Here is a 27,824-nt window from a genome sequence, read left to right as displayed (position 1 = left end):
AGACATAGAAATTAACTTACTTTAAGCTGACCTATTTCTTTAAACTTGTAAACTTCAAATTCCCAGAGTTCTGTGTTTTTGCCAAGGATTTTCTGGCACTTTCTGCAAGGAGAATAAAAGAGATGAGAACAAAAATAGGTACAGAAAGTAATACAAATGTGACAGCATTACTACAAGGATTCCTTTCTTCCTCCTATCATGACACTTGTTAAAGTGACTTATTTTGGCAACCACCACTTTAAGTACAGTATGCCAGGCTCTCCTCCTTTCAAACCTTAAAATTTTGTTGCATCCAAGAGGATTAACCGCTTGCTATGCATTCACTCATAGTGATGAGGGCCATATTAGCTTTCATAGAATCATGGCATGGTTTGGATTGGAAGGGAGCTTAAACATCATCTAGTGGAAATCCACACACCATAGACAGAGATGCCACCCTCTTGGTCAGCTTTATGAGTCTTTAATCTCTTTAAATTAAATTAAATTAAATTTAAAAATAAAGTCTTTAAATCTCAGCTGAGAAAAACTGGACACTTAAAAAGATATGCTTATGCTTACATGTACATGAAAACAAAAACCTTGGGTAATTTCTGATCCTTACTTTAGATTCCCATATTTGACATTTTTGTTTATACCTACACAAAATCAAATTATTTTCTGATGCTCTTACATGCAATGAGACACTAATAAACTGAGTTTATAAAAATCCAAAGAAAACCTTAGTTTTGAAAATCTAGTGTGACATTGAAAAATCAAGGCTTACTTTCAAAAATATATGCCTCAATTCCAGGTAAAATTTACAGCAACTTTTAGGTAACTACAGGCAAAAAAATATATGGCATTGCAATACACCTCTATGTTTTGAAACTTCAGAAATTCCAGAACACACAGAAAATCAGCATCCGCAAATACTTCAGAATCAAAAATTTGTTTTTGCTTTTCCCTACACAGACACACTTCAGCCAGCAAAGATCTTTAATATTAGGTTACCGAGCAGCCAGGTCGTACTCTCCTTTCTCCATCAGGTGATTTATATAGGCTAAGCCAATGTCCTAGACCGAATGAAAACAGAGAATTAGCTATAAAAGTTTGGAAGTGAACTACCTGACTACTGTATAGAACTACTGTAATTTCCAGTAGTGCATACAACTGGAAATTCAAGGCTTTAAGTGCATCCTTTGATTCTCCTTTACAAGCAGGGCCCACAGAACAGTCAATACAAAATACTTGCATAGACTGCTCACAGTTTCAACTAAAGGTGCTCTTTTAAATAATTCTCATAACCTCACTGATGCTGAGAAGATACCACCTCTAATTATTAAGGATTGTTTGAAACACATAGCTGATCTTGCTGTGCTTGAATTAATTCAAAAAGAAAACCACCAGTCATTGTATAAGACATGCTCTTTGTCAAAACAATTTGCAGAGGAGGGCAAAAAGTTGGTTGAGAATATAAATCCTAATGCTGCTCAATAAAGTGCAGGAATTACTGAGAACTTAACAAGATTATTAGTTATTACATACCAAATTTTCTTTCTCAAAGTTCATCACACAGGTTTGTTGTAAAATGTTTCTGATATGCATTTAATATATATTAAAAGTTTGGCATGAGCCTCCTAATGTAATCTCAACACTCATATCCAGTTTGACACAGCTCAGTGTACTGATTGCATAGCTTAAGAATCACATCACTAAAAAAAGCACATTGTTTCTAGAAAGAAAAAAAAAGAGGAGAAAAGAAAAAAACAAAGCTGCACAATGAAAAAGAAGCCCTTGTTTCTTAAAAAAATTAAACATTTGCATCTTCTGAGGCACAACATTTCTTTGATCCATATCAAGGAAAGAATTGACCATAGCAGAATATGAATAGGGGTATGCAACAACTTCAGCTGGTCAATCTACTACAAAGTTAGAAAAAAATGCACATCCACAAGATTTTAGGATTTCATTACGCTATAAGAACCACCTTCATATTTTCAACTTCACCATTCTCAAGAAAGAGGCTGACAGAAATCGTCATTCTCCTGTGAACCAGCTTCCCAGTGAACAGAGAAGATGGTTAAGGAAAAGAGATGTAAATCTGGTTGTTTTAGGATCTCTGTGCTCTGCTTAAGAGGTGCAGAGGAGCAGTGATAATTACTTCCATCTAAAAAAATCCCCAAGACTACCAGACTTGTCAGGTACTCTGAATGGGGTGTCACTAGGCAGTGAGAGCATGAGTTGTTTCAAATCAGCGTACCACTAATCCTTCACTTAGTGCTTGATGTCAACATTTTGTTTCCTCAACACAGTCTGTTGGCTTTTGCTTTAGAGACCAAAATCTCAAAAACTGCCTGTATTTCACTGAATTTAATCATTTATTGCAGAGCAAATTTCTGCAAAGCAAAAGAAAAGCTGTAGGGTTTCTTTATTTAGTTAGGTGTTTGCCTGTCTGGCTTTCTTTTTTTCCTCCTAATGCATTGCCAGGATCCCCTTTAACTCTTTACAACTTTTGCAAGGGCCACAAAGCAGCTTTGTTAAATGCAAACTCTGTGATAGGTAATGGCATGCCATTTAAATCTTGATTGAACTTCTGGACTACACAAGAGTAAAACTTTTTAAGACATACTGATATACAGCGTGCTTATAACACCCGTACTCTGGCCAAAAAAAATTAAAACACATCTTGAACATTTTGTACTGATTTCAATTTAAAGCAGCATCAGTATTAGTGAATTTAAACAAAAGCAAACAAACAAAAGATAAAATTAGTGACATTTTTGTGTCTATTACACCATTTCCCCTTTTGTTTTAAACATTGATACCCTTTGTTGCTCTGTGAAAGGGACTATAAACATAGAAAATAACTATGTGTGAGAAAAGGAGCATCTCTTAAACTTTTTACAAAATCCTGTCACGTTTACGAGGTATAAATTAAGGAGAAATTTGTCACTCCTGCCAGCAATCTCTAATAGTGAAATACTGTGTGTTACTTCAAACAACAGTAAATTTAATACAAAAGTAAAAGCAAACAAAAATCCCCATCAGTAATCAGAGAAACGGAATTCTCTTCCTTTCAACGCCAATAGCACCTTCATAAAATGCAGATCCTTTCATGTTTTATGGACTAACAGCTGAAACCAAGAAATCGGATGCCAGTTGGAGTATGCCTAACAGTTATTTCTTGGTTTTATAAAAAACAGGGAATGTATTTGTTGCATCTCATGGCATTTAAAAGAAAGAAGATATTATGTTTTGAATATAAGTTTTGAGACTTACCAAAATCTTGTGCTTTTTTATGGTTTTTTGACTGATCTCAGCTGCCATCAAAGCTTCCTATATTCAAAAAGGAGAAAATCGAGATACCAGTCACATACACAAACTTTCAATACAGAAAGATCTAGAACTGTATAAATCAACTCTTTTTCAGAGTAGGGTGTTGGAAGCACTAGAATTTTTAATGCCATGGTTGGATGAATAGCTTTGAATTCATACTCAAACAAAAGCAGTCAAGCAAAGAGCAAACTACTTTTGTTTCCATCTGGGTTCACTCCACATTATTATATTAAGATCAAATCACAACAAAACACACAATGCAATCACATTTGATCATTTTCAAAAGAGACCACTTCACTACCAAAACCTGTGAAAAAAATCAACAGGAAAAGGGGTGAATGGGGAAAGCTACCTGCCAGTTCCCCAGCCCAAATGTCTTCTTCAGTCAGAATGATTTATATTTAAGTGTCATTTGCTGTTCTCCTCCTTCTATTTTTTTCAAATGTATAGAAAAAAATCTGGCACTTTTACAAATAAAAATGAAACCTTTAAGATATATCATAACAGGCCTGTCTACTGACTTGAATGGCCTTCATAAAGGCACACACACAGCTGTCACTTGCAAATTACTGGAGTCTTCAGGGACCAAATGCTGTGATTTACATATATTGCAAAACTACACTCATCATACAAGTTTGCTATTCCAATGGAAAAGCATCCACAGGGATTAAACAAATCTGCATGAGAAATATCATGATTATATAACAAAAGCAATACATGCTGAATGGCTTTTCCACATTTTTTTTCTTCTAATGGGCACACAACAAACATAAATTAGAATTTTCAAGTTAACTTTATGCATTGTAACAAATATTCTAAGTCAATAAATACAGGATATTAGAATTCAGACCACTGTGTGTGTGTTCATATGGTATGAAAGAACTTATTATTACTGTTTTAGGTGTTTAGATATGCATACTCAAACATCAGTATTTACACAACCAAATGGTGAGCTGTTTTTTTTCCAAGAGAGCTGTATATCTTTGTCTTTTAATATTGGATGAGCTTTATTGTGAGCAACACTACTTTCAGCAAGTGCAGGTACAGTTTAAGACCATAATATTTTACTTTTAAAAGCACAGCTCATTAGTTAACTCTTCTGCTATTCTAAAGCCAAAACCCAGCTTTAATAATTTTCAGTGTCAGCTAATACATTTCATAACTGATGATGAGAGCAGTATTTTCAGCATCTAGTTCAACTACCTCACTTGAGTGAAATTTTGATTAGTTGCTTCAGTAGTGAGACTAACTCTGTAAGAGATGGAGTAATGCATAGTCAAGTCCCATCCTTTACAAGTATTTACTCAATCACTGTAGGAACAGAAATATCCAATCCAAATGACTTCGCAAATTCCATCATCCTACTCCAATTTCCAAACAAGGAAAGTCTGAAGGAAAGAATGATGTAAAAATTACTTCGTATTTCTTCTTTTCAAGAAGCCAGTCAATGTGATCATCCTGGTCCCGCTCTTTGGCCACAACCACATCTCTTGGGCTGATGATATAAAAAAGCGATTCACCTTCCGAATACTCTGCAAATGCATACACAGTTTTAATATTTTTACTATATTTTCTTTAAGTAAAGTTCTGCTTTTTAGCATACCCTTGAGAGGAATTTACAAAGAGGAAGACAGCAAGGCTACTCTTGCAGGATACACTAGTTTGGATGCTGTACTCTCCAATAAATTAAAACTGGTTTAAATGGCTAAATATATTTTAAAAAACCACTACAACTTATTGCAAATTCTGATTCATCCACTATGTGCAAACTTTATGATGGTTTAGAACCCATTATTATACTCTTAGAGGACTATTACACTACACAGCCTGCAATAAACTTATCCTTCCCATCAAGGTCAAGGCCATCAAAAACATAAATGATAGATGCCATAACCCCTGGGGACACAGTACATCATCACAGCAATGCATTTACAATGCTGCAAGTTAAGGCTATATGTATAATGCATTTTCTTACACCATAAGCCTTTATTTTTGAGTAAGCTGAAAGAAAAAGTACTAAAAGGTCAAATCAAATGCAAAAGATGACTGCTCTAAATAGTTATCATTTGGACAGAGCCATGAAGAAACATGAATACTTTGTAGGTACAGAAAAGAAAACCACTCACTGTCCAGATGAGTTTCTATAAACACATACAAATACACTCCTGAAGTGATAAGCAATTCACAAAATAATGCTTGTCTTAAAACATACATAACATTTAGACTTTTCAGGTAAACTAGAATATTCATAAAGCATAAAAGTACAGCTGTGGACATCAATGTTCTGCTTTGGAAGATGTACAAAAAACCCCAATTCTACTGATAGCAGCATTAATGTTTTTGAGGTCAGGAGGAGATATACTCTATTTCTAGTGGCTTAAGGGCATAGACGTACACAAAGAGGTTTGCCAAGCCTATGATTTGAAGCATGCTGGCAGAGGAGATACTTAAAATTCAGATTAATGGATTTTAAAAGCCAGAAGAAATGCTTCTGTATAAGACAGGCTACATAATCTTCACCAAGGAATTCTGCATCAGCTTTGCCATGCATTTTTCTGAGCTACAACATATAGATCAGAAAACTACCCCATCTTTAAAAGACAGCATATATTGCGCCAGGGCTTAATGTCCCTTCCTGTTACATAATTAAACCTATCTTGTAGGTGGAGCTTGCCAAAATCCAGTTCCTATTAATTCCATTTTATCATTTGAGGTCCGTAATACAACTGGCAGCTTTGTCAGTACAGAGAAGCTAAATATCAGTGGGCCCCTTTCACGTTGACCCATGTACATCTTACTGTTGCAATGATACTTATTCAATCTTTCCCTCTAGAGCAGCTTTTCCAGACATTGTGCCACTCATTTCATTATTCCTGAAGCCCCTTGTGTAAAAAGAGCTCCTAGGGATCATATGTTGAATAAATCTTGTTCAAAGATATTGCCTTCGACAATACTGGATATTACATGAGGTATATACTTCTGCCTTCTCCAGTATGTCTGACCTAATAGATGGCATTAAAATCATAATGTTTAAATACACACATTTATTTTCTTTCATATGACTGGTTCTTGTGGATTTCCACTCTACACTTCAGTGTCATAAGCAGTTACAGCTGTTCAAGGAGATGACAAAAAAATGACATAAAAATGAAAAAGGAGGCAAAGTACACACGAATATTTTTTTAAGCAGGTCTGAAAACAAAACAAAGCAATATTGAGAATAACTACCTAAATGATAATCACGACATTCATTTTCCTGAAATCCTCGTACTGTTAGTGCATCAGAAGAGATCTCTTCACAGGACTCAGGCAGGGGTTGCACAATATCAAGTCTAGGCCTTGCACAACACTCCACTTCCTAGAAAAATGACACCGTAGTTACTTCCTACATGATTTACCTCAGCAATACCTACTGGTGGTCATCTAGAAACAAAGCTGAAGTTGAACAGCTGCAAACATTCACAGACGTGCAGTACTTTGCACTGGCTACTCAGCTGCAAATCATACAAGTTGCAAAGCTGTGCTCCACAGAGTAATTGCACCTGGAACTCAGAGGAAAGTTACTCCAAGATACTCTTTGATTGCTTTGCTTGGAGGAGATCAGTCTGGAGGAGGAGGTATAGATAGACATAGGTCCAGTCCTACCCCTGAGTTTGCTCACTTCTCTGCTCTTGGAAACAGAAGTTTCTGGGTCATCACAGATGATTATTAACTGCTTCATTCAACAAGCAACAGAACAATTTAGAGTACATACCCAGCTGGGCTCATGCCCTGAAGGACAGAGCTCTATGAGCCTGGTATTCTGGTATTAAAATATATATATATATTTTTTTTTTAAGCTGGTATTTGATTTTAGGCAGCCAGCAGGAGCAGGGAAAAATTAATCTAAGCATAATACAAAAACTTTGCTGTTCTGATGAACTTAAAGTAAAATGAACTTTCAAGTGCAATGTAGGTGGTTATGGTAAGATGACATAATGGATTTTCACCTTCTGTTCAAGTGAAACTGCTATCTTCAACTAGCTGCATTTTTAATTAAGTCAAGGTCCAAGACAATCCTATATTTTCTACTTCAGACTGTGAATTATAGCAAAATATAGAATAAAAGACCAAGAACATATAGAAAGTGGATTTAAACAGCTCTAACTTACTCATTTGGAAGTAGCACCACTTGGGTCTTTTCTTAATTTAACTGTTCCAGGAAAAAAGTACCCAAACCAAAAAAACTTTCAAAGCAAGTTCAATTGTGATCTAATTTGTAATAAGTAAGAAGCTGTCATTTGCAAGCTGTGAAATCAAGTGTAGGAAGACAAGTGTTCCTTGCAACTAAAGGACACTTTTGTAGTGAGCAGCAATTCTGCTGCAAGCTCAGGCAGTTTGGGCTCCACACTAACAAGACAAGTGAACCAAGACACTAACAAAGGAGTTCCCATCACAACAGGACACAGATGCACCATCAGGGACAATTGTACTTCTGTTCCTCCTACAGCTACCCAGAGAACTGAGAAGTTAGTGAAGTCCAGCATTTGGAGTTTGTTTAAAAGGCTAATTAAAAGCAAATACATGAGAAAAACTTTTTCCTATGTTCAATTACCACTATATCACCTGAAATTCCTTTTTCATCTTTCTTTCCTAAAGCAATTAAAATGACTTTAACCTTTAGTAGTCACTACCTTGTTTACACTAGGTCCTTTCCTGTACTACTTTTTCATTAACAGTGGTGTCCCAATTTCCTTGCTCCCTAGCATTTCAACCACCTCTTCCTCCCCCCTCCTTTTCCCATTTGTCTGCTTTCTTGTCTTTCACTGACTCTCCCACACTGTGCTGTCTCTTTTGGGAAACATTGCTGTGACATTATTTTTCTCCTTAATATAAATAAAGAAATAATAATCTGACATCCTGAAGTAGAACTAGAAGCTAACCCTACTGATTTCAGAAGGCTCGTGCATTTGTTTGAACCTACAGCATTTCATTGCCTAGCAACTCGTGCGCCCAGTTTCTTAAGGTTACTATGGTGATGGTTGTCTAATGCAGACATGCTTATCAAAGAGATGATCAAGAGCATCTGCCATTCTCACACTGCAGCTTCAAGGATTTCCTCCACTGCCTTGCCTTTTATTTGGCAATACGAAATCAATGTCGGAGACAGACACGGCACTTGTCCATGCACAGTAAAAACAGCTGACAAGAATTCTGAATTCTACCTCTCCACACATGGATCTGATGGTACACAACTAAAGATCTTAGAAGAACGGGAGACAATGATGACACTCACTCACAATCATTCATTCCACTCCACAGTCATTCTTATGTTTGAGTTGATCAACTTCCCTACTCTCGTTTCTTTTGAGATGCAGTGTCAGCAAGCTCCTCTTATGGCCAAACAAGATTCTTTATTTCTTCTGGTGCAGAAACATCAGGAAGAGAGAAAAGGAGAGAAAAAGGAGCTGGGGGCGGAACAAAGGAAGGAAAAAAAGAGCAAGAAGGACTAGCTAGAGACCTTCTCTACATTCTGCAAGAAAAGAAGGAACCCAACATGATTTCTGAGAGGTAAGCACATTAGTCTTCAACAACACCTCCACTGACCTTGTTTTATGGATCAGAGATGTTCCACTGTTCACTACAAGCAGACTACAATTTTTTCCTCAGATAATCATATTTGTATGACTAGTTTAAGGCCCAACTCACAGGCCAAATTAACGTCGTGAAGAAACTCTGAGATAAAAAAAACTACCGTTTTTTCGGAGATCTCCTTTACATATGAAAGTATAACAAGCTGGTCACAGAGAGGTGCAAGTCCACTGACGTAGAATTCGGTGTCAAATTGGAAAACTGAAATACAGGAAAGAAAAACAGACTCAAAACCATGAAAGTGTATGAACTACTGCCTAAGAAAAACTCGCTGATTTTCAGAGACAATCAACAGCATACAGCACTGCTTTAGAGAACTGAAGACTCAACACATGTAACAAACCCAGAGATTTCCCAGTTGGATCAGGTGAAGATCTATATTTAACAGATTAAATTACATTAAAGTTTGCAAAAGGAAATGTTTGTGCTCCAGGTTGTTAGAGATGAAACACCTGAAATGAAGGTGCAGTCTGATTTTCAGTAATCACATTGAAAAAGGAAGCAAAACAAAAATCAAACTCAATAAAATAAGTGATAAGTAGTACAACTTCATTGGTTTGCATATCCATAGCATGTTCATGTGGCCATAAGAGAATTGCACCTGCTACATCTATTGGTATACAGGAAAACACAAAGATCATTATTTATTTATCATCACTTTAAACATCACAAAATAATTTACAGATACAATCATTACAAAGAAAACAACAGTTCATAGTACCTTTTCTTGTTCATAAAACTGAAAACATAATTTTCTGAAATTGGTCTTGAAATCGAGATAGTTATACGAGAGTATTTCAAGAAAGAAAAAGACAAACAGAGTGCTGAACTGTATTTACAAAAAGACTTAATAAATGAGACCTCTGCCACAAACAGCTCTTTGTTTTTATTCTGCTGGATTTACAATGCACCACTTTTTGTGAACTCCTCTCTCATGGGGACAAAAACAAGAATCATCCAAGTGCTTACATTAGCAAGCCTTGTAACTATAAGCTTTTAAAAAAGCATCAGATACTTTATTAATTTCTCCCAAAACATGGTTTTAGGAGAATCTAAGCATAAGTAAGAAACAAAAAGTTTCCTTCCTTACTGTTTAGCATATTAAACTACTTTTATATATATATATATATATATATATATATATACACTAAAATTTTCTAGCAAGGCAAACAGAAAATACAGCATAATGACATTAAAAATAACGCTGATTTTCTTCAGCTAAAAAAATAAGAAGGAACAGGAGAAATAATTTTCCTCTCACAAAAGGAGAAAAAATATAATGAAACGGAGTATATATTTGACACCTGTCTCTCTAGGAATAACCAAGCACTGTTTCTCTTTTAATGACTGCTGACACTTTGGCATCACTGAAGGACCACACTATAGCACAGGAGTAGAGCACTCAATCCATTCACAGAGAAGAGGTTCACATGTGTAACCATGTACATAATTATCTTGTTCTAGCCTACAAGACTGATGAGATTACTTTGACTGTGTCACATGCTGCTCTCAGTGATGATTTAAAACAAATCAGTTCAAAACTGATACCTTACTACATACCCTATTCTCAGTTTAAAATTTAGTATTTAGCATTTTAAAAGAATATGGAAGGCTGGAGAAAAAACATGGAAAAGAAAAAACAAAGTGAAATCCAGAATACTATCAAAGAAACTTTAAATTCAGCTTTATAGAATGGCGAAGAGAACGGTCTCAAAGGCATGTAAAATACTGTGGTTTGTGTTTGAAGAGGGAAACAGCAAGGTGAATTATCATTTATAATTATTACAGACACAGCTTTAAAATCCATGTGTATTTCTTTGTCTTATACTAGAATTTAAGTCCCTTTTGCCAGTGAAAATGCTTGTAATGCCCAATGTAATGGTGTATTTAAGATCAACAGAAGTACTGATATGTGAAACATAAACAAACAAACAAATAAGAATCACCACTTCAAGTTTTGTTTTTGAACAGAATATAGTTTCCTTGGTTTCACTATCAGCTTTCTCTTAGCTCATCTTTCTCAAGAGGCGTTGTTGAAACACAATGCTCTAGCTCTGCAGCTACAGCCTTGAACAAAGAATAACTGGCATAGACAGTGCTTCTTGACCTGATAAAAACCTTTGATGCTGCTAATCAAAAAAGTCTTACTGAAAAAAGAAGATGGAAGTAACAGCTGCACAGAACAATAATAGGTTAAACTGACTTACTCTTTGGACACTGTGTTGTGATCAAGGAGGAAAAGAAATCCAACATAAAGGCAATGCAGAAATGCTGTTAATTTGAAAAGGATCTAAAATAATTAAAACAAATGTAGTATTGAAGTAAATGGAAATGACTGAGGTATGGTCATGTGTCATACATGTTTATGCCTGTCATAAGAGAAGATAGAAGACAGGCTGACAGTGGATCTACTCCATGTTCAGCATCTATGTACAGATGTCAAATAAATTACCTGGAAGCCAAATGAAGAAACCTGTAAATCTTTTTTGCTGCTCATTAAATGAAATGTATGAAATACACTAAAATACAGAAATGAAACTATATATGCTATAATATTTACCTAAACTGCATAGCCACTTTCTCTGGGATTTAAAGATCCACGCGTACGTGACACAGAAATTAAAAGGAGCCAATATTGTTTAGTCAAACCTCTAAAAGCAGCCCCTGCTTTACCACAGCAGATTTTGAAGAGCAAAACTTTGGTTATAGTCAGAGTGTTTTACCTCTGATTCCACCTAAAAGCATTGGTGGTGGGGATACCATCTTGAGAACTCTTAAGGGTATGGTGCATTGTGACCTATAACAATGAATACAAATTCTGCAGATGTTTTTAGTGAGCTAGGTAATTTATGCAAACCAAAACAGAATACAAAATGACACAATTTGATTAGCTATTATCTTGTGCATGGAGTTGCACTTGACGTAAAATATAACTTTTTTCCCCCCAACAGTATGCGAGTTCACTTGCAACTAGAGGACAAGAAAAGGCCCCACATAAATATCACTTAAGCTACAAAGCCGATTTTCTGAAAAACTCTTTATTTCCACTGAACCAAGAACACTTTGTTAACCAACAGGAAAAATATTCAGTCTTAAAGAATTTTGGGGCTTAGAAATTCTGAGGTTTGATGACAAAGAAGTCAAAATCTTGAAGAATTTTGACTCATTTTATGAAGAAATTTATAAATTATAAGTTTGGCTTGTGGCAAAACAGATGAACAAAAGTCTAAGTAGAATCAACTATATAACTAGGTTTAGGTTTTTCTTCTTTTTTTTGGCTTCTCAGAGTATAGCAGACTTGCTTAAATGAAATGTTTGCATAAATCACCTTATGAAGTAAATTTCCTGATCATCACATTCATCAATTAAGCCTTACATTCCGTCTACATAAAAAGAAATATGTCGGCACATTAGATCCCATTAATCTCGCTTTACAAACAAGAAAATAAATATTCCCATGTATTCAGATTGAAATGTGCAATCTCAATGCGTGATGCTAACTTGCCATGCAGGTGTGAAGCTACTCTCTTGTAAAACATACAGATATGTTGTTACAAGCATAGCCTTGAAACATGTAATTTTTAAACCAGAAAACTGCTTTGTGGGAAATTCGCTAGAGTGCAAAGGGAGACAAGTATTCAAGAGACATTGCTGCCTGGCTTGTACCTGTAATTAAGCTGAGATTCCTCAGACAAAATCTGGACAAAAGTAAATTGAATAGAAATTCTCTAATCAACTTGAAGTCTTCTACATACTTCTGGTGTTTATCTCTATTTTCTGCTATCATTAACAACCCGAGTAACTGAGGCAGAGATAAAGTACTTCTCCATAAAAGTATATAAAATCCTGCCAAGGCCAAGGAAGACTAAATTTCCTATTTTCCTTTGAAAAGGTATTATATTAACTGGAAAGTCTAATTAGTTATTTAGCAACGAGCCTTCTCTTGGGCTCCAGTTGAGGAAGGGTTCCCTGTTCAGAGCAGAAGCTGTGCAGCATTACAGCTTTTGTACACGCTTCAGGAGTGAGCACAGAGGTCAAGCACTCTTTAAGAAGGATCACAATGGCATTTAGTCCACGTTAAGCCTGTAATTCAATACCAATACCTTCTAATCAATACACTACTTCACAGCAGTTGCTGACAGAGCTAAACTGATAGGATCTGCTCAGCTAACATATGTTTAAACCTAAATAGAAACACTCACTTGGAGTTTATCTTTGACACTGAATGAGGACTCTCAGAGGTAATGAACTGTAGCAAAAACAATAGTAAGATTACTGAAGAAAAGCACCACTAATATACTGAAAGATGTAAATTGAATTAGCAATGCCACATGAATCTCAGTGCATGAGACCTGTATAATCCATCTCTTTTCTCTTACAGATAATCACAGCATTATCTTCTTTAAGATAAAACATGCAGAACAGTCCAGCGGTGTAACTTTCACACATTGTGGGGTTCGGCATCACAGCAGATAGTGAAATTATTTCCCACCTTAGAGTAAGTATAGCTAGTTCTTGAGACAGAAACAGAAGATGAGGAGGTACTTTGTTAAACAGAATCCTATGCACCTAAATTGCAATGCAGTAAATACTGTTTCCTTATTCACTGGGCTGCAAAGTACTGAAGGAACATTTATTATCTACTAAAGCCATCGCAGCTTTCTATGATACCCCCATAGAACTAGGGGCCCTCAGAATAGCTTTAAAACAGCATAAACCTGAAACTGTTGACATGTGACAGGACACTGTTTTATCATACACTCCATATGTATTACCCTGATGACCAAAGAAGCAACTACGAAGTTTCCTGTTCCAATTCTGGTTTTCTTTCCAGGTGAAAAATTGTAAAAGCAGGGAGAAAAAAAAAATTTAGAAAACACCACACTACTAAACATGACAGAAGTAATACTGTGTTAAGGGTTTCGCCTTTTATAAGTCTGTTGAAAAGATCTTATGAGTCAAAATATCTGAAGGATACTCAATTGTCCTTGCATTGAAGGGTTATATTCTTGTCTTGTATAAATTCTTTACTTTATGCAAGCGTATAAATTTATACATTCAATTTGGATATTAGTGGTCTTGCAAAAAAACCTATACTGTTTCCAGGTCTGATATAAGATCGGATTTTCTGGCTATACCTTTGAAAAGTAATGATGAAGTAAAATTGAAATAGATGTTATGGCATGACATACTGCAGTCAAGAAGACTTTCAGAGTGACTCTATGAAAGACTATTAATTTATACTGAGACTTGGACAAACAATGTCTCTCTCTTTTCCATCCCAATCCTCCCAGGTTCTAGAGTGACGTGGATGGCATTTAGCAAAGCAATTTCAGTGCTTTGACTTGAAACCAGAAAATAAAATCTCAAGCACATCATTAATGGGTTAAGTGAGGTAATAAAAATACCCGTCCTCTAGACTACAGAGAAAACCACAGGCCAGAGATTTTAAGATGAAAAAGTTACTTCCACATGAATCTTTATCCTTCATGTATGCACCTAAACAGCCCAATGACAACTTTTTATGCTTTTTAATCAAGTTCCAATAGACAGTCACCTAAAACTAGCACCATCCATATAAGCACATTACAGATGAAATAGAAGTTACCTCTGTTCAGTTGTCAGTATGTGACCAAACTCATTTAGTTATTTTCTAAAAGCTACTTACAGATACAGAAAATATTATATACAAGATCTGAGGCTAAAACTCATGACCAAACTTTTCCTTGATAAAATTATTGTGAATATCCTAGAATTCTGCAGTTAAATAGTCTGTTTGCACTATGTAATCCTAAACATCAAATAGCTTTCAGTTTTCAGTTAATTCTCAGGCACACCACCAATCTCTCAGTATTCAGACTCCCTGCAGAGCTTAACAAGTCTCCTGGATGATTTTCAGAAGCTATTTTTGAACAGTCCCTTCCTGAAATCAGAAAACAGAGCATACACACACATATGCCATACACCATTCCAAACTGACATGATTCAGGATCTTGCTTGAACACCCTATTTACAATCTCATGTTACTACAGTCAAGGGAGCATCAAAGCCTACAATCTGTTGCCCACTCTGATGTGCAGAGTCAGAGGGCCTGCTTATCTTCAGAGGGCCAGCACTATCTGTTCTTAGATACATCTTTTCCCCAGTAGACACTTCTGGGGACACTTGTGTCTTTTTGTTTACATCCCCACTTCCCTTCCAAATTTTCTTTGAATTCCACTTTGTCAAGAACTTTTCCAATAATCAGTAATAATAAAAATTTATTCACATCAGATTAGCTAGAAAAATAAGAAAGCAAATGAAAATATGAAATTCAGAAGCCAAGAAAGGAAACAAAAATAAATTAAAATCAATTTCCTAGCACTACACTAGAGATTTTTATGGGAGGAAAAAAAAGATAAAAATGTTATGAATAGTGTACTCAAACAACATATAATCAAATAAAATAGTATCTATTTTCTCTTTACTGCTACAGTGACCATCAATCATTCAGGCAAGATGAAAACTCAAGTTCTCTAAAGGAATCTGTATGAAGGGAAAGTTAAGTTATCCACTGTTCACACAATTATCTTTGATATTACATCATCACAGAACTTAAGGTTCTCTAGAAAAAAACCCTCACACCTAGGCAAGAGGGCATTATGATAACCTCAGCAAGTAAAAATGAGGAGACATTTATGTTACACCTACATGTTGCCTCCAAAGCGTAACAGTTTTGTTCCGGCTAGCATGTAGAAGACTTCTAAAGCTTTTTGGGAAGGAGTGAATTCATACAACCATACCTATTTCCACATATCGGTTTGGCAGGTCACGCATTTCACTGGCATGCCGTTCTTTTACTGAGCAAATCTAGGAAACAAGAGATTTGAATTGTTACAATAAGGAAGCTGTAATTCCTAAAATGACACTAACTTTGCCTCAATAATAAAAGCAATTTCCGGGAATTCTCCAATATGGATTTCTTTATTTTGAAAAATACAAGCTGTGAAACAGTAATGATGCATCAGTAAAGAAAACCACACAGAAAAGTAGTGGCTGTTGTTCACAGCCTTATAAATATGCTGGGAGAGAAGAGGACCACATAGGACCACATAAAAGAAATATGAAAATAAATGCCCACTGTGATTTCTTCACAGAGGCATTTATTTATGAGTCTGGTTTTGGTGTCTTCTCACAACTTTGTGTCTCATTACCTTTCAAGGTACCTGATTCCTATTCACTAAGTTTGCTATTGCTCCTCCCAGTTACAAGAGGGGAGTATGTATATACACAGAAATGCAAATAGCCAAATGTTGTGAAGCATTTAGAAGGCAAATAGAAGGGGGAAGACAGATGACAAACTTAGGACAAACCTCCTCATTTATAAAACTCTAAGCTTAATGCTCCAAAAGCTTTTTACATGTCACCTACCTCATTCCATCCTCCCTTTCCATCTATTCCTATCAGGCACTTTTAATTTCCCACTGTGCAGTGATGCAGCAGTCTGTTATTAGAAAACAGCTAACAGGCTTGTAACAAACTCATGTCATATGCTGGTCTGAGCAAATGATAATCAGTCTGCACCACACAAGTCTGAAATGCCAGTTTCCTGTTGAAAGATAACAAAACCCTAAGCAGCCTGTCCTGCCACCCACCCTTTTTTTTCCCCCATGGCTGACCAAAATCATGTGGCTGTTTTAGCAGCTGCAACCTCCTCAGCCCCCAAACCAATCCCCTCACAAAAATACCTCATAGTAAGTTGTTCTTCCTTAACGCTAGTCCAAAGAAATGAATTCAACAGCACACTGAAAGTTTTCCAAAGACAACATCTCTCCAAGGAATGAAATGTCCCTGAGGAATACATTCACTGCATGCTCTCACACTGAGATCTGTCTGACTGCTGGGTGCCTATCACTCCTCCTCCTCGTGAGAGTCAGTCCAATGACATTTCTGAGGTAGCAAGAGTTCTGAACACTGGTCAAACCAAATTCTATTTTTTTCGATTGTCTTTACTTTTCAGAAACAATCCTCTGTTTGTCTGTTATAACAGCAAGCATTTATTACAAAGACAGGTAATTGCACCTTTACTGAATTTCCCCAGCCAATAATCAGCGTTAAATTATCCTTCCAGCAAAGGCTGCAGGGGTACATATCTGGGCGAAGGCTTATGTCATCTCGAGGCACATTGGTAATTCTTTGCTTGGAGATCATGTCAAGTATCTTCACGCCCTGAAAGTTTAAAACCAAGAGAACTTTATTCAGTATGACAAACTCCTACTCACCATTTTGTACGCTAAGGCAGTCAGAGCAGTTTACAGCATAAATTTCAGAGCGGGGCTGAGTGTGCCACCAGAAAAAACTGTTGATACAAAACCCCATCTAACCCAGGAAGTGACAAAAGGAGTAAAGGGATCAGAGTAATTTAGATGTTTTAAATTCACATGTCAAATAAAAAGACATAATAAGTGAATGAGTGACAGACTAGCAATTCCAGTCAAGAACCAGTTTGGTTTATTAGGCTGGTGCTACTCCTGGAGAAATCAAATGAATCCCAGCCTTTTCACAACAGTCCCTGCAGAGACAAAGAAATTTCCACCTTGGAAAAAGAAAAGCAACAGCTCATTAAGATAAACTAATTCAGTCTCAAGATTTGCATTTCAACTCTTATTAAAACAGGAAAGTGAGCACATTTAAACAATGCTTGGTTTTTAAATTTTTTTTTACTTTTTGTGATTTTTTTAGTCCCTCCTCAGGAAATCTCTTACACTAATAGAACAAGAAATTAAAACCCAGGAAGATTAAAGTCATTCAAGAGACAGAGGAAAAAAACAAACCAATAATTAGATTTTTCTGTATCCTTTAGACAAGGTAAGCTATAACCTTTCCAATAGCAAAATGGAGGTTAATTTCATATTAAGTAATGACTTGTTCTTGATAATTTAAAATATAAGCCTCTAAAATAAAATATTTTAGTAGATCTTAGAGAGTGAGTCTTCAAATCACAGAGAAGGGGGATGGAAAAGACCTTGAAAGATCAGCAGCCATGATGCCATGCCATGTTAGGATTTTCCTAGTGGCAAAACTGATTTAAAAGATTCCCCTGCCTATTTCTGTCCCCCCCCTTGTGAGTTTCTATGTCCTCAGCTGTACAAATACACAGATACAACTGTTTAAAAGTCACGGTCTAAGCCAGGGGGGTTATGGTCTAAGCCAGGTTTTGCCTCTTTTTTTAACCACAAGGTAAGTGGTATGAGGGTGGGTGTGGGATTTTTTTTCAGTGATCTTTGTCACTGAGTAACTGTGAGCATGGAACACACTTCCACTAGCAATTCATCAGCTAGCAGACATCAAGGTTTCAAAAATAAACAAACAAACAAACAAACAAACACAAACAACAACTTACCAAAACATCTGCAATGTACAGAACGCAGAACTCTAAGTAACATAAACAATATTATCCTTTGTGTTTTCTGAGCTCATCTGATAAAATTTTTAATCTTGCTTGAATTGCATTTTAATAAAGTTGCTTTTTATAAATCTTACCACTTTGTCTCCAAGGATGATTTTTAGTGACCCATACCACACCTTCTGTTTTTCTACATGGCAGCAAATCTTATATGGGATAGACCAGCTCCTGTTTGAAGTAGCTTTCAAACTAACAGTGCAGGATCTTCTTTGGTTGTAAGTGTTGAGAGACAGTTGTTTAATATAATAAGTTTTACATAAGAGTAAGCTATTTAGAATTATAATATCGTGTGATATAGTATGTTGCTTGCTTAGGTTTACTTGCTTAGCATAAGTAGCTGGATTTTTTTGAAGTCTTGGGTGGTAAGCTCTGAACTTACACCTGTTGTTTTTGGCTGCTAATTAATTATTAATTTTTTTTTAGTAGCTGGTACGGTGCTGAGTTATGGATTTACTGTAAGAATAATGTTGATGGCTCACTGATATTTTAGTTGTTGCTACGTAATTTCCCATGCTCTGCCTGCGAGCAGGTGCACAAGAAGTGAGCAAGGAATCAAAAGGGTCCCTGTTGGCTCTCTGGAGCTGCCCACTGAAAAAGGACTCCAGTCCTTGAAGTTAAAGTGTGGGATAGTGTGTGTGTGTGTGACTCCTTGAATGCTGTGAGAACGCCTGAGCAGTGGCTTCTCCTCTAACAGGTATGCCATTTGCATCATGAATTGAAAGGCCTTCCACAGTCAACTTCCCATCATGAATGAGCTAAAACCTGTCCAAATGGGAGTCCAGCAGCCAAATGCCTCTAAGGATTTATCACTTAGATGTCTCAGTTTGTAAAACTTGCACTATTAGCCATGGAGGAAGGAGAAGAGGGAAGGAAAAGCAGAAAACATGGGTTACCTATGCATTAGAAAAGCAGAATTAGACCTTACCTAAATAAAAAACTAGGTAGCATGCACACACAGTAAGGAGCAAGGCTATAAACATTTTCTCTGATTTGGGAAAAAAGAAGTGTAACACAAAACCTTGCTAGAGAATGGAGTTTAAAAAATCAAAGGGGAAGAGAAAGGACAATAACCAAATATATTAATCTTTTAGAGGGCAAATGTCATTTCATTTTTCTTTGAAATATAGGCCCTGATCATGGCTTTTTGTCTCTGACAGATGGCTCTCAATGTTTTATTAGTACTCTGTGTTCTGTTGTGGCACATCATCTCTAGGGATAGGTCCTGTCCTATCCATTCCAGCAGATACCTAGAATATGTATTTTAATTATATGGATCTGAAAATAACAAAACCCTCAAATAACATAATGTTATGTCAGTCAAGCCCTCAGTGAAGCTTCCACTCTAACAGAGTTATTAAAGGGAAGCAAATAAACAAAGGCCCACCTTTAACAATTTCATATCAAACTGGTTTTGAAATATAAAAAAGAACAATGGTTTAAAATATTTTAATAAATGCTTCCATTTAGGATGGAAAACAATAGAAAAAAAAAGCTAGTGTTTCAGAAGTACTTTCAACACATTTTAAAAAATACTTTGGAATTTAGACATTATACACATTAAAAACATATCCCTCACTGCTGAGCTGCAAAACATAGAGCTTGACCCATCAATTAAATATACAGTGATAGGTGAAATGTAACACTCAGAATGAATGCAATGGTTTCCTTTAAAATTACACTTAGAACAAAAGAGGCCTATTTTTTCTAAGTCTAACTTTCTTCTAGTGGCCTAACAAAATGAGAAATTATTACTGTATTGTTTTATAATCTGCAATAGTGAAAGTGCATATGACAATGTCATTTCAGTACAAATGAAAAATCCAGACAGTTTATTTTTTTTTGGGTGGGTGGAAGAGAGTGGAGATGTTCTATTATTTATATAGAGAAGAATTACATAGGCATTCCTTCCTCAGTTTGCTTCAATAAATTGCACTAATCAAAATTCTGATTAATAACAGTGCACATTAGTGACCATCACAGTGGTATGTAGAGCCACTTTACTAATTTCTTCAGAAGTGGCAATCATATTGGAGAACCCTGACTAATGAGCAGAAAACAACACATGAAATTTCCTGAAAGAAATAACATACAAATCACTATCCTTCAATGCCTTTTGAATTCTACAAATTCACAGCTTTTCACCTGAATATTCTGGCAATTAGCATTGAAAAACGTCAATAATTAGTGTAACACAGAGATTTTTTTGTACATGTAACGAAGGTGAAAAATACTTACCATATTATTAGCCCAAGCAATTAAGTGCCCTCTCCATTTTATATTTCTTATATTTCCTTCCCCTTCATGCAAAACTGAAGGCTTCCATCGATTCATCCAACCTCTTTCATATAACAGCAACTATGAAGAAGTACAGCAATAAATATTTGACACAGACATTGAAGTTATTTTTTCTTCATTATCCCTTACTCTGTTTGGATTTAAGAGCAATGAAAAATACACATCTATCACAAAACAAAAGCAAACAACATCAAACATTTTGCTATACTATATTTACATCAAATATCTTGTATATTACGGAATTCCTGTTAAATTTTAAAAATATTACTAAGAAGGCCTTTCATCAAGTTTCTCCAAAGAACAGTAAGAATAATTATTCACCTTTTAAAGACAAAGAAATCAGGGTATTTCCAAACCTAAGTCTACAGCACTAGTGACAACAGTTCAGAAAATTGTTAAAGAAACCAGGTCACCTCACCGATCTCGACATTCATCAATCTCGTTATAGGCTCCTTCCCTCCAGAAAAAATAAGCAGTCATAGAAAATTAGAAGATCCCCAGGCCTGTGACTTTTTGCTTGCCTCCATGTGGAACTACACAGCGCTCCACCGAGGTCTAGAGATACTGTGGTTTAGTCCCACATGTGCAAACTGCACTATACCACAAGTGCTGCTGACTATAAAACTAGTGTGACTGGTGATCTCAGGTTCTAAGGAAGGTATTTCAGAATATCTAAAAGCATAAGAGATGTTATGGGATGCTTTCCAGCAGCAAAGAAAAACCCAGCTACATGCAGAAAGTCTGCAGAGAAAGACAGTCCATATTGGTTAGTTGAAGCATGGTGCTAATAATGCAAAGGTTGCAGGTTGGATCCAGTTATGGGGCATTCACTCAAGAGTTGAACTCGATGATCCTTGTGGGTCCCTTCCAAATCAGAACACTCTGATTTTGTATGTCTCATTAAGTTATTTAATAGGATTACAAAGAATCACTCTGAGAGAAGCACTTGGATACCCAAGTATGAAGCTGAAGCATCTACTGAGATCATAGTCCTGCTATATTTTGCATGAGTACACCCACATACAAATATATGCACAACCTGAACCCAAGCCCCCGAGCTCACACCTCACACTGGAAAGTGTGAAAGAGCTGTCTGCAAGGATTTCTACCATGCTAAAACCCAAATGGAGTACTCTTCTTGCTAATATTTCCTATCTAAGATCCAGCTGTATGCACTTTTTATATATGGTTTCTCACCACTTGTATTTGGTTAAATACATAAAGTGTTAAGATATCAGTTGTTTAAAATAAGATCTTTAAACCAAATACAAGATTTTAATAGCAATTATCAGACTGCCTGTCTCCTAAAGCCACCAGATGGCACCAGAAGACAAGTATTTTCTCCAAGAGTTTAAAGCAAGCATTAGGTAGGGTAGTCTATTAAGAAATTTTTGTGTGAATTGCACTGCAGACATCAAACTTTTAATTCAAGCAAAGTGATTTTGCATCCTTCCCATAGGTCACATGAAGGCCCAACTTTTAGACAGTATAGTTTTTTTCCCACATATGGAAAGGTTACTGAGTAACTCTCACAGAACATGTTCTTTTACAGCGACCAGGGCAAGCCACTGAAAGCAGCGTAACATCTACACCCACAATTCACTGCCATATGGAGGGATTTCCATTGGAAGACTGGTAGGTAGATGTTAAGCATAGGAGCAGCCCTCAGGCCAAATGAATGATCTCCACTCAGATGCTAAAGATGCCGTAAAAAAAAAAAAAGTGCTGTGCTGATCCAGACTTGAAAATGACTTTTTTCCTAAGGAGAAGAAGAACTACTGCTTGGATGCTTATACCATGCAATAATGACAGCAGCAAAATACGTGGTATTTGCATTGAGATTTACTGGACAAAGATCCAAAAGTTGATGTGGATGATGTGAAACCTAGCTGATGTCAATTATATTAATTGTACTTGGAATTTTTTCTGCTTGTGACTGAATTGTGATTTAAATTAATTTATTATATTCAAAATCCAGAGCAAAGTTGGTATGACACTTTGCATCTTTTTTGTTATTCATGGTTTGTGAACATCATGTTTTTTCGTGACTCTCGTGACTCAAACTGCAAGGAAAAGTAAGTGATCTGAGAAAGTTCTTCTGAAGAGGGAAGGTAATTTGGAAAATCCTGCTTCCATCTATGCTCAACCCTAAGAACACAAGGTTTTAGATCAAGGCAGTATAAGACAACAGGCTGGTATCGGCTATAATAAGGATGGAAATTGAATCACTGAAACACCCTATCATTCCCATCTTCAGATCAGCAACTGAAATAGGTCAAACACTGAGGCCAAAGGGCATTTCACACTGTGGCTTTAAAAAAAGTGCAATCTCAAAACATGCTTAACTAAATTATCTTCAGTGCAATTATCTGTGTGCTGATGATATGTATACTGTGATTTATTTGTTACTTCTTAGAGCAATGGCACCTGGAAATTGAATTTGTGAACCCAGAATTTTCCTATGTATTTTGGAACTGCTGTCTACTGAAAGCATCTCTCTCAAAATGAACAGCCTAATTTTTTTCTTAGCCTTCCTTTCTGTCTCCACATTGAAATGTTGACCATACCAGAAGGTAATTTAAAACTTCAAAAGACTTGTAAGAAGAAATCCATGGTTTCTAGAGGGTCTCTTCCTACCACCTCCCTCTATTTTGGTAGGAGAAAAATATTTTAAGACTTTATTTGCATAAATCCTAAATTATGGTTGTCAGCATTCACAGTACTTATATTTCAACAGCAGCCAAAATTCCACTTTCTTGGCTTCTCTGCAATAGTTTGTTTTCCCTGTTTTTCATTTGCTCTCATAAAACTTTCTCGTCTTTTGTTACATACAATACAGTTGGGCTTAGAACACTCTTTCAGTGTTTCTTGCATGCACTGCAATTTGATAATACAGCTAAAATAAAATAACCTTTAGCATCAAGGTCCCCACTCACACTTTTTCACAGCACATTGCAATCTTCTGTTAGCTCACTAATTATTTTGCCAGTCTTAACTGCATATTGTCCACCAGATCATTAAGAAAAATGAGACACTGAAATGTATGAGACAAGAGGTGGAGCAGGACACTTTTTGGTTTTAAAAAAAAGTTGGATTAGTGAATACATGAATACATATTTTGGATTAGTGACTATATCTCTCCATATATTTTATTAACAGGAGATTAATCTACACCAAAAAGAGCTCAACATTCTATTTTAGAGTGCATTCAGGAAAGAGACTAGATGAGTGCTTGGACTTAATGGAGCCTGTCATGCAATTAGCATTAACACTAACTACATGTAATCCTGGTCTCAAACTATGTACAGGAATGCCCAATCCTCTGAACAAAAAGATGAATGATTTGCAACTTTGGAAGCATCAACATGGTAAAGTAATTCAATTTAATTTATTCTCACTACCACTTACTAGTTTCAATATACTGAAATAAAATCTGTCTGTTCTCACAGAAATTTCAAAGGAAACACACTTTTAATGATGCCTAGCATCACTATGTTTCAACACAGTGACTTCTGTGTAAAGATTTGAAGAAGATTTAGTGAAGAAAAAGTGAAGTGAAGAAAAAAAGGCTTAATTCTTCAATTTGTAACTGAAGAGCCACTTTTCCATTCCCTACTGCAGAACTGTTGGATCAGTTTTTATCTCCCAAAATCAAAATTAGGAAAAAAGTCCCTGTAATTTCCTTGTCCTGTTCTTTGTCTAAGTGTGAGGATGAGCCTACCTTTGGCATTTGTCCTGTGTTTTGGTGTCTCTGTCACCACTTTCACCTCAGCCACGCAAGACCACAAAAATCTAAAATGCTATTTCCATGGTTACAAGTGATCGCTACAGCTATTTATTGTTTTCAGCATATAACAAATATTTAGAGGCACAGTCAAGATTAACAGATACCAGAGAGTAACACAGAACAGCATGCCTCATGAAGACTTACTGTTTAATAGTTCATCCCTAGGAAAACATACAGCAACAATAAAAAATTATATTTTGTATTTGAAACAGACGATGGGACTGGAATGAGCCCAAACAAGACAGAGAATAATGTAAGCCTCAAGCTTGTGGCTGAAGATGAGCTTTCAAGATTTCATCACAAAATGTTGTGTAGGGAGCTGGGATGTGAACAGAGAGGAGGGCAGCAAGTGCAGTCAAGGGAAATCAAGCAAGGAGGCAGAGGCACACAGCAGTATCAGGAGGTATGTGATGGCAACAGCGAGAGACGAAACAGGAGCTACTGCTGTACTTCATGGACAGAGGAGCTAGACATTTTGAGATGTTTAATACAAACAAATGCCACAGGACTTATATTAGGCTTCACTTTTAATAACTCAACTGCCACATTCCAGCTGTTGCTTATTCAAAAAAAGCTACAGAATTAACACCTTGAAAAGCAAATCCTGCCGTCTTGCAGGCAGAGAGACACATTTCATACACTTAGATCCTCTTCAGTTGCCACCTCAGGCAATGAAAAAAAGGGTTCTACACAGACATTTGTAAAACACAAAACTATAGATTACATGCACATAGGACTACGATCCATTTCCTTTACACAAACCAAATTTATTGCTGCACAAGGAGAGTTTTTGTTCTAGTGATAAAAAAGAAACACCTACCCAAATACCCATAAAGAAGAAACGTAAGCAAAGCTTATTAAGCAAACAGGACACACTATATATCCAAGTCTCCTCTGTTTAATAATATGGGATACATCTGGGCATTATGCATTGCAGCAAGGCAATAACAGACCAGTAGTATTGTGGTTTACCTGCTGCTACAGTTTGTTTCCTGCTTATGGTAAATTATCCAATGCATGGACAGAAATTGCCACAGTATTTATTCCTTCTTCACTTAAATCAGACCTTTGAGTATTTACTGAGTGACATTTTATAGCTTACAAAGCAATCTGCCTTTCTTGTCTGGTACTCTTCTACCCAACATAATGCCAAACAGCTGACTATCTGCTTTCTAAAAATGGACTGTGCTGCAAACAGCATCCTGACAATTTAATAATTTGTCAAAGTACTTCAGTTATTACGAAGTATATATCATAGGGTTCAGAGGTAAGGTCATCTACTTACTCACCACACAAAGTGCATCTGCTGACACTAAAAAGCAACAATTAAAAAAAAATATCTGAGACATTCCTTGACTTTAACATAGAAATTCCACTACCCCTAACAGCAGTCACAGATCCTCAACAATGCTTTTCTCTTTCCACTTCTGCACTGTTTGCAATCACCATGCTTTCTCTGTATATGTTGTTGCTCCACCTGGAGTGGAAAGGAATTTAGATTGTCTTGTTTTGCATTTCAGGCAAGAGTTACCATGGGTCCAAAATTCTGAAATTCTGACATTGAAATAGTTTTTTTTGTTTGGTTGTTTTTTTGGTTGTTTTTTCTTTAATAAGAAATTTCCCCCAGATAACAATAAGTTCTCTCTGCTTTTATAAAAGAAAAAAAGAGTCTAATATTTAAACACAAGCATTGATATATTTAAATGTTAATTCTAGGAGGATAAATGGGACAAACACGATCAGACACATCTGTATTTGAAGATCAGTTCTTATAGTGTATCTTCTGCAGCAATAGAAACACAGACATTATTAAAAAGGATTTATACATATTTCCAACAAATATATATATAAAAACCCATTGATATGTTGTGTAGCTATAGACACAGATAGATATAGAGAGATGACACTGTTGACAGTCACTGGGTAAATCAGTTTTATTTTGGTTCTCTAGCCCTTAAAATGTTTCAGAGTGGACATGCAAATCAATATTTATTATACAAAATATATGTCCTAGGCAAATGAGGAGACCCAGTCCCTTCTGATACAGAATATTCTACTCCTATACTTCAGAATACATTTGCTTAATTTGTGCTGGGTCCCCACTACCATGCTAGGTTGAGAAGAGTCACAAAACGCCTTCATTAGCACACATTCAGCAGAGTGACTCAATCACTCCAGAGGACTCACTCTCCTAAGTGTTTCACTACAAAAACCTTTGTATCTCGTTATTGATGTTAATAGAGATGATGTCTCTGCCAAGAGAGGAATCTCAACTTGTCCTGCTCTCCTTGTCTTTACATAAGTCACAGTAGCTGATACCTTGACTTTGCATCTGAAATAATCTTCAGTCTTCTTTCTTTATTAGTTCTGTCTGTTTAACCCTCATGACATAACGGATACTTGGACTTCACAAAAACATTTATTTAGTTGATGTATTGGGGAAGACCAGCACTCTAAGAGTTAAAACAAGAAAACCTTGTTTTCAGCTTTACCACCCTCATTTAGTTGGCTTTTACCCTGTTATTTTTTGAGATTAGAGCCTTTTTTTAAAAGGTACAAGGTTATGGCCTGCAATAACACAGTATTTGTCTTTTCTCTTGCTTTGAAGCTCTATTGTCTGCTCTGGACAGAAATCCCCTATTATTTACAATATACAGTATTATTATGTCAGGGTTACCGTCATCTGCCAAATAAGCACAACGGTGCTGTGGTTAATTGCAGAGATGAGGAGGGGAACAGGGAAGAACCTCCTTTTAGTATGGCACTTAGTGCTTCTCACTCCAACAGTGTCAGTTTCCACAGTACCTGCCTTATTTCTAGGCACAGATAATATAAATTCACTTAGGAAAATGGGTGAAATAAGCTTTACCAACCCAAAATATTATCTCAATTTTAACAGAAGTTCTTTTCTTTTAAAAACTAATGCTTTAATATGCAAACAATTCAATTAGTTCATAATACATTTTAGAGAAAAGCTTCTCTATATGCCTACTTAAGCAAAGTTAAGCAACCATATAAACAAATGCACAGTAGAGTTAAGCTTACAACACACAATGATTACCCCAGATACCCTAGGGAGCCCTGCTCTTAAGTCAGCTTTAGGTCAGGCTGAGCTTCTAAGATGTAGCAAATCCCAGCATTACACAGCAATTCACCCAAGTTCCAGACATCCACCTGTGTAGGGAACTGAGGACCTGCACTGTGCATCCCTGAAGCATGTTGCTAGGGTCTTTTTCCCACTTCCATCTCTTAATATTTCCAGGATCTTCAGGATATGCCCTGAGTGGATCTTTGAACTGAAAAATGTATTTTTTACACATTTTATATTGTTATGAAGAATATTTTTCTAAA

At 36.2% G+C, this 27,824-nt stretch overlaps 1 protein-coding gene across 1 annotated transcript in view; it reads right to left on the bottom strand.

Moving 5' to 3' along the window:
- The window catches only part of VPS41 (VPS41 subunit of HOPS complex), a 109,266-nt gene that overhangs the window by 26,107 nt on the left and 55,335 nt on the right, over positions 1–27,824 (bottom strand). The window contains exons 8-16 of the mRNA XM_054273825.1: positions 20,627–20,746; positions 17,008–17,154; positions 15,729–15,795; positions 9,050–9,147; positions 6,544–6,673; positions 4,732–4,847; positions 3,259–3,315; positions 991–1,052; positions 21–102 (exon numbers count right to left, since the gene is read on the bottom strand). Of these exons, the coding sequence (XP_054129800.1) occupies positions 21–102; positions 991–1,052; positions 3,259–3,315; positions 4,732–4,847; positions 6,544–6,673; positions 9,050–9,147; positions 15,729–15,795; positions 17,008–17,154; positions 20,627–20,746 (879 nt within the window). The remainder of the gene's footprint in view (positions 1–20; positions 103–990; positions 1,053–3,258; positions 3,316–4,731; positions 4,848–6,543; positions 6,674–9,049; positions 9,148–15,728; positions 15,796–17,007; positions 17,155–20,626; positions 20,747–27,824) is intronic.

This window comes from Melozone crissalis, unplaced genomic scaffold (genome assembly GCF_028551555.1).
Source record: "Melozone crissalis strain CALT ecotype California unplaced genomic scaffold, PUWL_Pcris_2 ptg000016l_1, whole genome shotgun sequence".
Classification (NCBI taxonomy): Eukaryota; Metazoa; Chordata; class Aves; order Passeriformes; family Passerellidae; genus Melozone; species Melozone crissalis.
This window is presented reverse-complemented; position numbering and strand designations above follow the sequence as displayed.